The 16,034-nt window shown below is 50.9% G+C and overlaps 1 protein-coding gene across 1 annotated transcript; it reads right to left on the bottom strand.

Annotated features, from left to right (window-relative positions):
- Positions 1–1,259: 1,259 nt before the first annotated feature.
- Clu (clusterin) lies at positions 1,260–14,214 on the bottom strand. The gene is made up of 9 exons (XM_055609785.1): positions 14,064–14,214; positions 10,885–11,008; positions 9,308–9,456; positions 7,724–7,894; positions 6,781–7,192; positions 5,783–5,887; positions 2,750–2,979; positions 1,784–1,959; positions 1,260–1,509 (listed from the first exon to the last, which is right to left on the bottom strand). Exons 2-9 carry the CDS (start codon positions 10,970–10,972, stop codon positions 1,500–1,502), a joined length of 1,341 nt encoding a protein of 446 aa, XP_055465760.1. The 5' UTR covers positions 10,973–11,008; positions 14,064–14,214; the 3' UTR covers positions 1,260–1,499.
- Positions 14,215–16,034: the final 1,820 nt, after the last annotated feature.

Below are 16,034 nucleotides of genomic sequence, written 5' to 3'. Positions count from 1 at the left end.
CCTGTACAAGTGAGCGTAGGCAGATCATGGTACCCCAACCTATAAGGACTCCATTCCAAGCCTCCATCTAGGCTAGAGATGGTCAGAGCCGCTGCTGTACTGAGCTGGGGCAAGAAGAACTGTGCAAACACCGACGCTGCCTGGCCATCACGAAGCAATGCCCCAATCAGTGAGGAATACAACAGAGATATTGGGATCAGAGATTGGAGTGTGGACAGACAGCGTAGGGGCAAACAGTCTATTACGAACCTTGTGAGCTTGCCCTTCATAGCGTGCCATTTGTTCTTTCACTGGCGGGGTGGTGCTCACCGGTTCTAAGACTGAACGCTGATGATCCAAGCCCCTTCTGTACTCTCTTCATTTTCTTTGTGCCTGCTAGATTGACCAGGCTCTTTTAGAAAACGCCTGGTGAGGCTAGGTCCGAGGAGGACACTGAGCCAGAAGCCTTGGAGGCTTTAAGGACACAGGGAAGCCCCTTGGTCCCCAAACCTGCTATTTACTAGCTTCAGGGCTGCAAATAAACGGCCCCTGTCATTTCTACAGCGTCCTTCACAATGGCTGCTCTCAAGCCCTGCAAGTAATAAACTAAAGGCTCTCAATGGAGGTGTAGGGTACGGCTGGTCAGCGTCACCTTCTGGCAGCGCCTGGTATTGCAGCTAACCTGCAGTTCAGCCTGAGCAGCGGATGAACTCAAAACCGCGAGAGGAGAGAAATAAAGGCCCAATAAAGAGGTAAAGATTGTATGGAGGAGCAGGGATCGGAGACCCCATGGTGCAGAAGGTGCCCCAGAGTTCCAAGTTCTTACAAATAAAAAGAAAACTGCCTTAGTTTGGCCTCCTGCGGGCCAGTTTCCAAGGGAATTGTCAGTTACACATGAAAACACGCATGTGTCCCATCCTCTCTCTGTCTTGGTTTTTCTGTGCATTCTCTGGGAGTGCTGAAATGGGAAAGGGGAAAAGTCTCTGGCCTCGGGAATTCGCCTTGGTGGCTTATTGGGACATCCTGTCCCCCTCAAAGCTAGACGGTCCCCCAACTGTGATGATGTCATTACTCTCCACTGCATGGCGAGTCCTATACAATGTCAGCTGTCACTTTTGAGGTCTCCTTGGCGTGTGTGACCTTGCGTGTCGTTCCTCACTCTCTTTCTCCCCGTGCGTTCTGAGGCAAGATCTCTCATTGGGACCTGAGGTCCACAGATCACCAACAACCCCCCGGGACCCCCCTATACAGGAAAACCGAGTATAAAAACAGGCCAGGGGTACGCAGATCACAAGCCGGCTTTATTGGATTAGTTGCATGGGGGGAAACGGCTCTTCCCGTGAGCAGCAAGTACAGGCGTTAGAGTGCAGAATCCAGAGGAAGGGGGAGCTGCTGGAACCCCGAGGCCCACTGGCCTGGAGACATGCGGAACACTCTGGGGGGGGGGTCTGTGGCGACCTCGGAGAGCAGGCGGATTCACTCCTTGAGGTCCCTGCATCTGGGAGGGCAATGCTTCCATCTCATTCCGCTCTGAAAAGGAAGGAGAGTGGAGAGGAGAATCAATATCCCCTCGGTCCCAAGAAGCAGTCGCCAGCACCCACATTCTTCCCACCAGGGACAAACATTTCCCAGAGCCAAGAAAATCAAGTTCCCGGGGGTTTCCCAGTTTGCCGGTGTGCTCCTGCCACAGGGATAGGCACTGTGCCCAGAATGCATTCTGCTCCTGGTCTGGACTCCTGAGGACTTTCCAGTCCTCCCATCCTCACCCGCCACCCTCAGGGTCCCAGAAAGGCTGCCTGCTTACTGGCTTTTCCTGCGGTATTCCTGCAGCGCTTTCTCTGCCACTGTGTCCATGAACTTGGGGTTGTCCCTAGAGACGTCTTCAGGTAACACCACTGTGATGGGGTCAGAGTCAAACAGCTTCACCACCACCTCAGTGACACGGGAGGGAACCTCCGAGTCAGAAGAATGGGTCGTCACCTGGAAGAAGGAGGGGGAGGGGTCTCTACACCATGCCCACAGAGTGTGCTCTCCTTTGTCAAAGGATATGAAACTTCCCTTTGCCCCCTCAACCAAATATGGCTCTCCTTGGTATACGTTACTACTCAAGATGTCTAGACAATTCCAAGAAAAAATATCCCGATTTGAAGCAACAAATGGTAGTTGAAAAAGCTGACCACGCACTCCAGAAACTCCAAATGATTTTTCACATGTTTCCTTGTTGTCTTATTTTCTTGTTTTTGCTTTGTTTGAGAGAGGGTCTCGCTGTGTTGTCTAGCCTGGCCTCAGCCTCCCCACTTTCCTGCCTCAGTTTCCTCAGTGCCAACTTACAGGCATGTGCCACCATGCCTGGCCCCAACATCTGCTTTACACAAATGTTAGCTGGTCCGGGTTGACAGGGGTAGGTAGAGAGCTGTCCTCACTAGCTGACAAAGAACCAATCCGTGTGCCGCTCGGCGGAGAGGCAGGAAAGCAACTCTGCAGCCAGGCTGACAGGCTAACGACCCAAGGAAGTTACCCAACGTTCCCCATTCTTAGCAAGAGCCAGAACCTCTTTCCTTCTTCACCTTGGAAGCGGGCCTTGGATGTTTGACCTCAAGGATCATGAAGGCATTTCAATACTACAATGTGCCTATGGTTTTCCTCGTCCCTGCTGGCGGATACTGTAGGGGCCCTCGTGTGGTAACGTTTGTTACCACTGCCTCTCTAAAAGGCACACGTCTCCTCTAGACCACCACGTGGGCCTCGGCCTCATCGGGTGGAGACTCACGGTGGAGACGCGCAGGTAGTACTGGTCTTCGCCCTGGGTGAGGTTGGCCAGCTGGGACACCCAGTTGAACTGCCTGTTGAGCTGCTCCAGCAGGGATGAGGTGTTGAGCATCTTGCTCTGGAGAGAATGAAGAAGCTCATTGTAGTGCTGGGTCAACCTCTCGGCCATCTGGAGGGAGTCGTTCAGCTCCTGGCGAAGGTGAGCCTGGGCAGGGTTGTTGGTCGAGCAGTCTGCCCGGAGAAGAAACAGACAGAAGGCAGACGCATGAAGGGAGAGTTGGAAGGGGAGGACAGTGCCCTTGGGAACCTGCAGCTGGAATCTGAAGCGGAGCTACTTCAGCAGAGGTCTGCAAGCCGGTTCACCACAGTCCTCCACCCCCTCCTGGAAACGAGCATCGAAGCACTGCTCCCAACCATGCTTTGGGAAACAAAGGGCAGATGTGCTGAGCTGTGTTGGAGCAGCATGGCCCGTTGGGTGGTGGACATAACCAGTCTCGGTGACTTTGGGGATGTCATCGCCCTGATGACGACTACTCCATCTTTTCAGACTTGGAGTTACTCTCACTGCCTGAGTGGCTCCCAGGAGTAATTTCCAAATAGGAGGAAGCTGTTGAGCCCTGGGCACCCCGCAGAGAAGAGGAGGAGTGTTTACTTAGGTGCACCTACTGTGTGCCACACACCAGGTGCCCCAGATGTCCTGTTCTCTCAGAGTATGTTTGGTTTGACCTAAGCATCAAAACTCCCACTTTCCCAGTAACGAAAGGTTTTGGAAGTTAAGAGACTTGCCCAGGTCTATAGGGGAAATAATCTGTGGAACCAGGATTGAACCCACGTCTTCAACTCCTCAGCTTGCGCCCTTCCTCTTCTGAGACTATGGTTCTAGAATATCATTAAGTCCAAGCTTTTTTTTTTTTTTTAATGTATTTGAGAGATTTGGCAGTTCTGGTTTTCCAGAACCCAAGATGCAGAAGCGGCAGGCATGTCCTTAGGCTACAAAACACAGAGGTGTGGTGCCTGCACTTATGGGCCCACACCTGGCCAGAGGGCTCTTGCAGACAATCGGAAAACTGCTATCTTCCCTTCCGGGCCTTGAGTGCACTGTAGACATCAGGCTTCTGGGACCTAAATAATGTTCATGTTTTCTAAAAAACAGTTTTTATCCTCCTCCCTCCCCCCACCATTCTTTTTAAAACATCTAGGAGAGGCTATATCGAAACTAAGCAAGACAAGAGAAAAAAAATAAAGAATATCAAAACTATACAAGACAAGAGAGAAAAGAGCCTTTAAAATGTTGCACGGGGGGAAAAACAAACAAACAAACAAAAAAAAAAAAAAACAGGATTTGAGACAGGAAGCCAGGCTGAGGAAAAAAAGAAAAGAAAAGAAATCTTCGAGGAATAACCTGAATGCTCTTACTACTAAATAGCCCAAACAAGGAAAAGTCCTTGAGGGGCTGGATGGTGTAGAATGGTGATTCTCCACCTGGGGCTGTCCACCAGGGGACATTCCAGAAGTTCTGAAGGTGTTTCTGACTGTCACGGTGGAGGGAGGGTTGCTCTTAGCAAACGGCAGATGGAAGTCATAGGTGCTGTATTCAATGTTCAGCAACGCTCAGGTCTGCCCCTCAGGCCTGAATCAAGGCATGCTGGGCTAGAGGTCCCTGGTAGAGCCTATCCATATGATTGTAAGCATCGTAAATAAGAGCTAATGGATGACAGAAGCCATGACTTCTGAGAGTGCTGTCCAGGGTCACTAAGTGTGAAGTAAGAAATCCAGCCTATCCAGTGACTGGCTTCTCTGCGCTCAGGCGCTCCATCATTCAGCTATCCTGACAGTTTCCTGGGGAAAGCCTGCAGGTGTGGCCACTGTTTGTCTATAATTTCACACCATAACCTTTGAAAACACTCATGTTTGTTTGCATGGGCTCCTAACATCGCAGGAGTGAGGCTGGGAATAATTAACCAGACTCTGAAGGTCTGTCCTGGCCAACAACCAATCTGAGGTAACAGCAAAGAGGGAGATTAACTCTTTGTGATCCGAGCAGGGAGTACTGGATACAGTGAGCCAAATGTGAAGACTGGACTCAAAGCAGGAGCAATAGGTTCATAGCCAGACCTGACAAAACTGTGGGCAACAGTTTTGGGTTTGCTTGTGTTTTCTTTGAGACAGAATAGCACTGCATAGCCAAGACTGGCCTTGGATTCAGCATCTTCCTACCTCAGCCTCCCAAAGGTTGGGATTATAGGGATGTACCACCATACCCAGGTTGTCTGGGGAACCGTTGAAGATGTTGGTTCATCTTCTGAGGGACTAATCCACCAAATAGAACGTGGCCAGGATACCAAGGACCACCATCGCAAGGGCATAGTCCCACAGAGAAACCCCAGGATGCAGTTCACAAGCACAGCCTAAGCGAGATGCCTCATGTCTTGAAATATTAGATAAGACGCCTAGCCATTCTGCAAAGTGGAAAGAGCTGTACCGAGGTCACGAGGTCATTCCGAGAGGTGAACAAGCACCTGTGATGTGTTTACAGCAGTGCCTGGCAAAGGGTGAGTGCTTGTTCAAGTGTATGATGTATGTGACTTTATAAATCTGAAGTTCAAAGGCAGGGTCTACTGTTCTTGGCATTGTGGGACAGGGTGACCAGTTGAGGATTGCTGGCGGCCATAGTCAAATTCCAGGAAGATACTGGACATGGACTGCAGGTTTACCATGAGCCACCAGGGTGGTGGGTGCTTCCCATACCTCATCTACTTTCGAACAGTCTGCACCTGAATTTGAGTCTAAGTGCAGTGGGCGTGGCTCGGTGGTAGAACACTCACCTAGCATGCATGAGGCCCGGGAGTTCCACCCCAGCTCCCAAGTCCTGAACCCTAGATGTGGGACAGCAGGCCATATGCCAGGGTGAGGAATCTCCCAGGGACTATGGCTCACAGACAGGGAGCTAGTCTCTGAAGAAGGACAGTGCCAGTGAAGTCACTGGTGACCCAAAGTCAGAGGACCACAGATGACAGCCTGGCCCCCAACTCACCCACAGACAAGATCTCCTGGCACTTCTCGCACTGGTCCTTCATCTTCAGGCATCCTGTGGAGTTGTGGCGGATCTCCTTGCACACCGTGCGGCCATCTTCACCTTCTGGACACATGGAGGGGGGAAGGAGCAGGCTGAGGCAAGTGGCGCTTTGGGAGGGAGCGGGAGCCCACCCAGTGCTCCTCCACGCCTCTGCTCAGCCCCCATTGTCAGGGCAAGATACAGCTTGGTATGCTTACAGACATGGGACTTCCCTGGGGCTGCCTGAGGATGTCTGCATGGATCCTCAGCAGCCCTGCCACCATCTCCATCTGAGGAGATCTCTCCCGCCACAGTCCCTCAGCTGTGTGCCTTCTGGCCTCACACTCTTCTTCCTTCTCCTTGGCTGATGGTGCTCCCTAACTGACCATCAAGCAGGAGTGTGTCCTGACAACACAAACCATCCCTGATGGAGCTACAGGAGAGGTGTGTTGGGTGCCAGGCCTTCTGGTACTTCTAATGCAAACTATGCCATGTAGGGCATGGTGTTAGATACAAGGCACAGACGAAGAAAATCGCTTCTCAGACTCTGGTTTCTTGTGTCCACATTACATTTCATCCTTACATCCTGACATTGCATGCTAAGGTCATGGCCGTGAAGGATGACACAAACTGAGACACTATTCATTGCCTGGAAGGACAGGCCTCCCACACCACACCCTCAAGAGTTCTCGAGAAAGAAAAGTGTGGTCCTACAGGAGACACAACCCGGAGAGCACCCTGAGTTGGCTGCAAAGAATTCGGGCTCTGATCTCTACGGGGGGTAAATTGAACTGGGCTGCAATTTGTCACCTGCGTTCCTTTACCCCTATCCTAGCTCCTTTATCCTGTAAATGGAGAGAATACCAGCCTCAGGGGCTGCTGGGAACACGAAAAATGGCTCATGCCAAACCCTGGAAGAGCCTTAATATCTGGGAGATTCCCGTTCCTTCTTGGAAAACAAGTAATTGTTTTCTGACCTCCTAAGGACTCCACATCCGGGAACTTGATGACTGGGCTGTGGAGCTGGACGTCCATAGCCTGTTGAGCCTGGTGGATCATCTCAAAGAACGGCTGGAACATATCCTGGAAACCCAGGCCTCCAAAGTGTGGGAAAGGCATGAGGCTGCGGACCAAGCGGGACTTGGGATATAAGAAGTGAGGCTTTCTGTGCGGAAAGCCAAAGTGTGAGAAATAGTGGGTGTCCTGAGGCTCGTGGGTGAAGAACCGGTCCTGGAAGAGCGTGTCCATGATGCCAGATGCCCGAGAAAAGCTGTCCTGCATGGCATCCAGGATTTGGCTCTGCTGCCGGTCACTCTCCATCAGGGAGTCAATGCGGTCGCCGTTCATCCAGAAGTAGAAGGGTGAGCTCTGGTTCAGAAACTCCTCCAGCTGGGACCCGGAGAACCAGTGTGAGGAGGTGTGAGCTCCAGCCTGCACCTGTCCTCCCCCACTGCTCTGCCTCTCACAGCTCACGTCAGGCTGGTGCCCCTCCCTCTACCTCTCACTGCAAACCTCAGAGACTCAGAGGAGTCCCCTGTCACCTTTGGCCACCGAGGACAGCCACTCCCAATTAGTGAGTTTTACTGTGTCCCAACCAAGCAAAGCTCACAGGCAGGGATAGAACCAATGCTAGTATACTAAATATTCTTAATTCCTAGATGAGCTCAAGATTCTACCATACCACGAGGCCATTTTAGCCAGCTAGTTAGCCTCCTAAGAGATGGTACCTGGTCAAGCATACCTCTGGTGATCACTTACATCTGCACTCATGTCAAACATGACCAATCGACCTTGACACTAGAAAGGCGTGCGGTCAAGCACTTCGAATCCATTGTACCCAGCATACGAATGAGGCCTATTTCATGGATTCTCCACATTCCCCATCCAGAACCCAGGCCGTGTACCTGGTCTCCTTCTCACCTGGCGGCCAACCAGACCCGAGCCACTTCTGCAGACGCGTGCGTAGAACTTCATGCAGGTCTGCTTCAGGCAGGGCTTACACTCTTCCCAGAGGGCCATCATGGTCTCATTGCACACTTCCGGGAATGCCTTCAGTTTCATTTCGGTGTCCCTGGTGTTATCCAGAGCATCCTTCGGGAGGACAGCAAGGCCAGGTGAGCCACACCGAGACCTGGGCAGTCCTCCCTGGTCTGTGCCATTGCAGCCCACATCTTCGCTCTAGCCCACCTGCCGGGCCGTACCCACCAGGCCCTCAGGAGCTTCTCATCCTTCAAAGCCAAGCTGTTCCCTAAGTTTTCCTTGACTGCTCTGACTTACTGTTCCGACAGTCTCTTCCTCAGGCTCCACCTCTTCCTTACACCCCACTTCCTCTTTTCATCCTCCAGTCTCATCTTTCTATTATAACGGTGGTGCCTGACATGTAAATTAAAGCTATCAAAACAGAATTCACATCAGCCATCCAACTTGTTATGGTTTCTTTGACTCTGTCATTGGCTCCAGGGTTCGTCAAAATAAAAAGTTTAAGTCCTGTGCCTGACGAGATATTAGTTTACAGCAAATGTGTAGATATATAAATATAAATAAATGGATGGGTGGATGGATATGTGTATAAAATCTAATGTATATGTGTGTGTATGCTCGCGCACACACCAGAGTCAACTTAGATGTTCAAATGTAGAAGACAAGGTGAACAAATGGTAACAGGGCTGCCCCCAGTTATTAGTGTTCTTAGCTACCCGTGGTCAACCACAGTCTAAAAATAGTTATTGTGGAGGTGGAGGATCTGAGGTATTTTGAGAGTGAGAGAAATCACATCTACATAACTTCCTCTACAGTAGCATTATAATTACATTTATAACATTTATTTATATTAATAATATAGTAATTATAACATTATGATTATCCTATTTTATCTTTGGTGTTCCTATCTTGCTGTCTGTAATTTATAAATTAAGCACTATCATAGGATTGGGGCATACACACGGGAAAACACACACTATCTAGAGGGCCTGCTACTATCCACAACTTCAGGCTCCTACCAAGGATCTTGAAACCTGTCCTCCCGTGGCTAGGTGCGGATGAATGGATGTCTAAGGGTAGATTACAAGGACTTTACATTAAGTTTAAAATATTACGGTAAGCACTTTGGTGTTAAAAGTAATTAAATACAGAAGAAAAGAGTAATGGGTTGTTGTAAAATGCTCCATGACACCCCTCCCTACCCCAACTCCCCAACCCGACCCCAAGTCCTGCACCATGCCCTATCCACAGAAAGGATTAGAAACACCTATTGAAATGTATCTGGGTCTCAGGCCCTGGGCCAGACTTGCAAGGAAACCAGATCCAAGCCCTCAGCTCAGAGGCTTTCACAAGCAAATATGCTTTCTTTTTCAGTGTTTCCTCAGTGTAGCTCAAGCATTAGCAACGCCCTCCAAGGACTGTGCTAGGACACCATGGCAGCCTAGCAAGGCATCTGCCCACCGTGTCCCCCTCCTCCCCTCCAGCAGGCAGAGCCAGGAGGGCTCAGTCAAGGCTTGGCCCTACCTCTTTCTTCTTCTTGGCTTCCTCTAAACTGTTGAGCAGTGAGTTGCGCTCCGCGTTGGTTTTCTCTATGAGGGTCTTTATATGCTTCACTCCTTGGACGGCATTTTGAATTTCCTTATTAACATACCTACTCCCTTGATTGGACATTTCTGTGGGAGAGAGGAAGGCAGGATGAGCTGAGAGGGAAGAAAGTGGCTGGAGAAATAGCCTGGGAGCCAGCGGGACTGTGAGAAAGCCATGATCTGATACTGGGTGTGAGGTTCTGTCAGGCTGAGAGACCATCACTGCCACTCCAAGGCGGAGGCGGCCCTTATGGTCCCGACCCTGCCGCTATGTCTCATCACAGGGGCTGTGGGAGACTCTGTCCCACAGGAGCAGAATATAAAAAGGGGCAGTCATAGTAAGTCTGACCCCTGCCAAAACACCCCAGGGAGGCAACAGCCACAGAGGATATTTCAAGGAAAACAGAAAAAAAAAAAAAAAAAAAAAAACAGAACAAAACAAAAAGATAGTCAGCCTCTTAAGCATCAAAATACAATAGAAGTCTGCCATTTTAGATACAGATCTTTCTGGAGTTCCTGTTAACCCCAGCCTTTGCATCTCTTTGTTCCACTGCACAGTGACAGGGGACAGGGACAGGAAAATGAGTGAAGTAGCACCTGACACTGTGGAGACCGGAAGATGAGTGAAGGGCCACATTCACCATGGAGACCATACCCATGGCACAGCACGGCACAGCAGTACCACTGACTGCTTATTTATCCTGCCTTAAGCACCATTTCTCACACCTCACTATGCTCTACCTACTACTCCTGATTCCACTGTCAAACACACCCACTGAGAGGGGGAGGTAGGGTGAGGGAGCTGTTGAGCCGAGGGCAAGAAGTTTCAACTGTGCAGCGTGAGTAAGCCTGGAGGACTAGGGTTCAACCGGAGCTAGTGGTTCATAATATTGTGTTATACCCTTGAAGCATGCTAAGAGAATATATTTTAAGTGTCCGAACCTCAACAATAAGGTGAGGTGGTGGATAGCTAATAGCTTGACGATGGCAATCATTCCACCATGCATGTCCATATCCAAAGCAGAGCAACGGGTTGTACTGTTTTTAATGAAGACCCCCACAGAACTGCTCAGCTATGAGCAAGAGGTTAGGAGAGGAGGGAAAAAAGGCAGGTTCCCAGGAAAGCCTTGGAAGACGGGAGGAGGGGGGAGGGCAGTCTCAGGTGACTGCTTCATGTTGAATTTTACAGCTCTGAGAGAAAACTAAGAAAGCCAGGTGAGGGGAGCAGGAAGGAACTGGGAAAATGACTGACATGTGGCCAACAGAGGGGCTTGAGGCGGAAGACAATGTCTAGAAGGTACCTGACCACCAAAAAAAAAAAAAAAAAAATCGAAGAAGCAGGAGCTAGAACTCAGAGACTCGCACAGAGCAGAGAATGGAACCGGGTCAGGGACAGACCCAGGGTACAGCATGAAAACAGGCCTTAGCACTTGGGGACTGAGCTTTGGGAGGTGACCCTGCCCCAGGCCCCACCACCTGTCCCCACCTGAGGGACAGCTGGCTTAGTCTACTTGCCCTGGAGCTCATTGTCAGAGACTTGTCCCTGGACCACACCATTGTCTGAGGTCAGCAGCAGGCCCACGAACAGCAGGAGAATCTTCATGGTGTGGCCCCCTCCGAGTCTGGAGTCCCGGAATGTCTGTTTAGGAAGAACAGCAGAATGTCATGGCAACAGCTGGACAGCTTACGATGTTCCTGCAGCCTGGCGCGGCTCCCTGAGAGGAGGTGGGGTGGCCCTGGAACACGTGGCCTTCCTCTGTCCCCTCAGCTGGCACTGCCGCAGATCACCGCTGAAGAACGTGGGAAGGAAAACAAGATTCAGTTGACACCTTCAAAAGATATTGGGGGCAGAGAGGCTCTGGGGAGAAGAACCGTGGCTCGACCACAGAGAGGACACAGGCTATCTGGAGTTGGAGGGGCCAAGCTCTTTTCTCCCCTTAAGTGCTCTAGGCAGGGTAGATGAGTTTCCTGAGTCCAGGCCTCTTTGTCTACTAGGCATACTGAATGTGCCAAATACAGAAGATGCCTCTCTGGGATCATGCGCACATCCCTCTTCTATCCCCTTCAATGGGACCACACCCTACCTCACAGCAAGACCCTGTGCCCCCCTCAGGGGGGGTTCTCAGCCTCCTAGGGCTATCTCAGTGTGCTTGTCAGGATCCAGAGGTCATATGCGTCCCCTTCCATCAGCACAGGAAATTCAGTCCATTTGATCATCTCTAGGCAAGGCTTGTGCCAAGCTGAGTATGGATTGTGGCAAGGGGGCAAGGGGCATAAAAGAGTAACTTGAGGAGGGAAGGTCTGTTTAGGGAGCAGAGAAGGCAGAGCTAGGGAAGGGAAAGAAGAAGCCAGAGATTAGCAGTGAACCCCCATGAAAGCCCCTTCAGAAGCCCATTGGCTCCAGGAAATCCCTTTCACATGCCTGTTCCCTCTAAGCCTGGACCAGCAAGGTCTGCCAAGATGCCCTGGCCACCACTGGGCTGGCTGCCCTGAGCCAGGGGACACAGGCTGAAGCCCGAGTCTTACACAATAGATCTTTTCCCAGAAGCTAGATTGGTTACATAAAACACACACACACACACACACACACACACACACACTCACTCACTCACTCCTTGCATTTTCAACCCTGCCCAGAATGGCTTATCTGGGCTCAACTTGCTATAACACAGGAACAGGAAAAGGGGAGGGAGCTCTCTTCCCGAAGTGGCTCACTCTTCAAACCTGCTGATGGGCTAGGCAGGCCCATCAGCACGCTGGGCAGATCAGTAACAGGGAAGGCCTCACTGAGGCGTAATTGTGCACACAGAGAACAGGGGTGGTGGGGGAGAGGGGGCGAGCACTTTCCCAGTCATGGGTGGGTGCCAGAGCCAGCCTGGTTTCAGATCCGATAGGAAGGCCCCGATCTCATAGGTCGTCCAGATGCTCCTCAAGAAGACTTGTGAAGATTCCGGGTCAGAACCTCCTTGTCATATAAGCTTTCGGGTGCCTTGGTGTTGCTGGCCCAAGGACAATGTGACCTTTTGCCACGTCAGAGATGAAGCCACAGAAATACCTGTGGGTGGGAGAAGCCTACCGGTGGCTACTTTTGGAAAATCCATTCAACAGCCTTGGAAATGGCTTCTGACCAGAGGACAGTATTGTGCCCAGAAGAGACGACAGGACAGCCGAGGAAGACCACGAAATGGAAAGTGAAGAAGGATGGAGAGGCAGTGCAGTGAGCTTGGGGCCTGCCAAAGGAGACCTGGAGTCTGGAGAGCCACCAAGCCTCCAGAGAAGGGAGGTTCCACCATTGAGGTTCCCAAGACACACGGCAAGCCGGTAGTCACCCCAAGAGAAGAACACAGCCCCCTAAAACCTCATCTTAATGTTCGTTCCTTGGCAGCAAACGTCTCAAATCTCCCAGCCTCGGTTGCCTTATCTGTAAAATGGACATGATGCAGACCTCAAAGAAGCGATCCTCTGTTCTGTAAAGCTCCTAAGAACAGACTCTGAGGTCTGGTGGTAAGGAAGACTCCGGGTCAGAATCTGCTTGTCATACGAGCTTTCAGGTGCCGTGGGGCTGCCGGCCCAAAGAAGGCCACACAGCCCACTGCCCTTCCTCTACACTGACTCACTTCCTCTCATCATTTGGAGGCTGGCCTACTGCCTGGCTGCCAACTGCCCTGTGGGCATGAGCCCCACCAGGGCCAAGGACCTCCTTATCTAGTAGAAAAACACAGCCTCCTCCCTTGTGCTATATTTTCTCCACTTTTTTTCAAGGCGTTTTTTATAAACCATCACTTTATGGGTTCTGTTTTCAAATACCCTTTAAAGTCATACATTTGTGGCTCCTATCCCATTGGCTAGCGCTTGCCCTTTGTTTTTATTATTCTCACAAGGTTTTGTACTAAACTGTACCCTCGTGAGCTTCCTGCCACAGAACCCAGCATAAACTCTTGAATTCTTAACTTCTCCCTCTAAAAGCAGCATCAACACCAGCAGTTTTTTTTTTTTTTTAAACTGGGTCCAGGAATTCTGGAAAGCCGAAAGGGCTCCAAGTTCTGTTATAACGTTGGAGGCTAGAGCTCTAACCCTCAGCAGGTCTCAGATTAACATCTATAAAACGATCTGGTGGGATCAGACACGTCGGGCCTGATGGAGCATGTCTCTGAAGGACTGAATGCATGCGTTTAAGCCAGCGTAAAGCAGGACGGAAGGGCTGCAGCAGCGTGTCCTTAAATACGCAATATCTTATTTATCATGCGCTGTCGCAGGAGCTGGAAGGGAGGCGCAAACGCAATGACTCATGCATGTAAGACATCAGCCGCCGCGGAGATCCGCACCTCCACGCAGCGCGCAGCCGCTCCCGCCCCCTGCTCCTCCCGCATCTCACCGCGGGCTTCAAACCTCAGTTTCCCCATTTTTTTTTTTTTCTTTTCAAAAGGAAGATCTTTCTTTGCATGTGGCCTATTGAACAGCCTTGAAATTGTGATCCGGACTAAATGAACAACGGGACTCCCTCCTGACTGTGACCCAGCGCGCAGCACCTCTGTGCAGTTGGACTCCTGGCTGGGCTTGCCTGGTGATGGGGCTCTGGCCACCTCCCACTTCCCCACGGCTGCGCCATCCCTCCACCTGGCTACTGCCCCCTGCGCTCCCGACCCTCCCGGTGTGGCTTCGGCGCTGGGGTAGGAAAGGCGCGGCTGTCTCACCGGTCCGCGGCGGGGCTCCAGTGCGCTCCTCCTGGTGACGCTTGGTGAGCACCGGAGAAGCGCCCTATTTATAGTGCTCGGCTCAAGCACACCCCCTTTGGGGCTGGCTGCAAACCTGCGTAACTCACGCCCAGAGAATGACGGGGAATGCACCGGGAGCTTTCTGGAAGCCTAGAGGTGGGGGTGGGGGGTGCAGCACCCGGCAGGGGGCACCGGGGGGCGCATGGGCATCACAAATGACTGCACTGGTGCCCGAGGGACCCTAGATTGGTGACTGCTCTATTTATTCCCTGTGAGCCGCCGAAGGCCTCACAGCTAGGCCCTAACAGAAAAACCTTAGAGGCACACTACACTGCTCTGGTTCGCTCCCAGCCCAAAATAGGCTCAGGATTCCACCACCCTATTGCAAGTTCATCTTTTCCATTAACCCATTAATTGCACCCTTTTCGTTTTCTCCCATTTAAATGAGAGAGTAACAGAAACACTGAAGATGACTACACAACACATCCTCGGCTCCCTAAACACTGCACTGGGCTGCTGGTCCCTTGGCGGACAGATGGAGGAAGCAGAAACGGGTTAAAAATGAGAAATCACACATCAGAAACCCAGAAGGCCTCCCCTGTCTCTGAGACGCACAGAGCTTAAGTACTATTCCTATGCAGTTGGGACCTAGTAAGGCAGGGACGGCCTCATCGGCTCTGGACCTAGGAACCTCACACCTATTTTCAAGGACACTATCCCGCTTTCTTCAGTGGTAAGGTGTTCACGTCCCCGTAAATAACCATTTACTCCATGCCCCTGTGTGGAACCCTGGTGAAAATCATGAGAGACATAAAGAGGAGAGAGACAGAGATAGAGAAACACACACAGAGAGATTATGGGAAGGGGAAGAGGAAAAGAAAGAGTAATGGAGGGGTGAATAGAATAAAAATGCATTTATATATGCATGAAAATGTCATTATTAAACTAATCATTGTGTACAATTAATATATACTAAAAGATTTTAAACCAAAGTTACTTTGTCTCAGACTTGGCCTTCACTTTGGCTTCTGAACAAGAAGCCTATGGTGGAGGTCCTCCACCGATCCCTGCTAATCAAGTAGCCGGGTCTGTGTCCCGAGGCGCTGAAAGGTTCCCTAGCTGTTTTCTGCTGAAATCGGGAACATCTGTTGCAGGCATCTCTGGAAATGAGGAAGGGTCTGGAAACCCCTACCATGTTGCTACTTCTAAGGGGGTGGAAGGAGCCAAGCTTCCCACTCTGGACCCTGGAACATTTGTGTATCAGGAAACAGGGCAAGAACCTGGCATTTCTGTCAAGGTGGTGAGGAGACAGAGCAGGTAACAGTTTGGGTGGCAGGCTTTGAAAATCGTGTAAAAGAGAACAGGCTTGAAGGAGAGATGTGTTTCCAGGAGCTGTATTTCCTTTTCATACCTATAAAGGAACAGCCAGAAGGCCAGGTTGCCACTTGGCCAAGGCCCAGGCGCTGTGGAGATCTAATCCTTTCCCAAAAGGCAGCCTACAGGAAACGTCTAGGCTTGGGCAGAAGTGGGCTAGGGCTGGCTCCAGTCCCAGCTGTGCCCCAAGGCACCCAGGGCCTTTGGATGAACCACTCTGCCCTCCAGCCTCAGCTTCTTCCATCTGGAGAGGATGGATATGAACTGCGTCCGCTCTAAGACTTTCTTTAGCCTAGCCTGGTCCAATGCCAAGTTTGAAAAGATAACTAAACCAGGAAAACAGGGTCAACAGAAACTTGGAGGAATACTTCTCTCCCAGAAACTTGTCTTTGTTTTCTTTATAAGTAGAAGAAGAAGAAGAAGAAGAAGAAGAAGAAGAAGAAGAAGAAGAAGAATTATCAGCAGCAGCTACATTTTCCATGGACACCGGGTGTCCTTGCAATGTCTTTGTTTGGCAGCTCCCTCCCATTTGGAGGTAGTAGGCACAGACTACAATGGCCACGTCTGTACGAGCTG

Source organism: Psammomys obesus, unplaced genomic scaffold (genome assembly GCF_907164565.1).
Source record: "Psammomys obesus unplaced genomic scaffold, mPsaObe1.curated_primary_1811, whole genome shotgun sequence".
NCBI lineage: Eukaryota > Metazoa > Chordata > Mammalia > Rodentia > Muridae > Psammomys > Psammomys obesus.
The sequence above is the reverse complement of the archived record's forward strand: the minus strand, read 5'-3'. Positions and strand labels throughout refer to the sequence as shown.

Excerpts from the sequence above, each read along its gene's own strand:
- Clu (XM_055609785.1), bottom strand. The coding sequence starts at position 10,972 with ATGAAGATTCTCCTGCTGTTCGTGGGCCTGCTGCTGACCTCAGACAAT. Across the intron at positions 7,895-9,307 it reads AAGCCAAGAAGAAGAAAGAG|GATGCTCTGGATAACACCAG; the intron begins GTAGGGCCAAGC and ends GTCCTCCCGAAG. Across the intron at positions 2,980-5,782 it reads CCAGGAGATCTTGTCTGTGG|ACTGCTCGACCAACAACCCT; the intron begins GTGAGTTGGGGG and ends TTCTCCGGGCAG.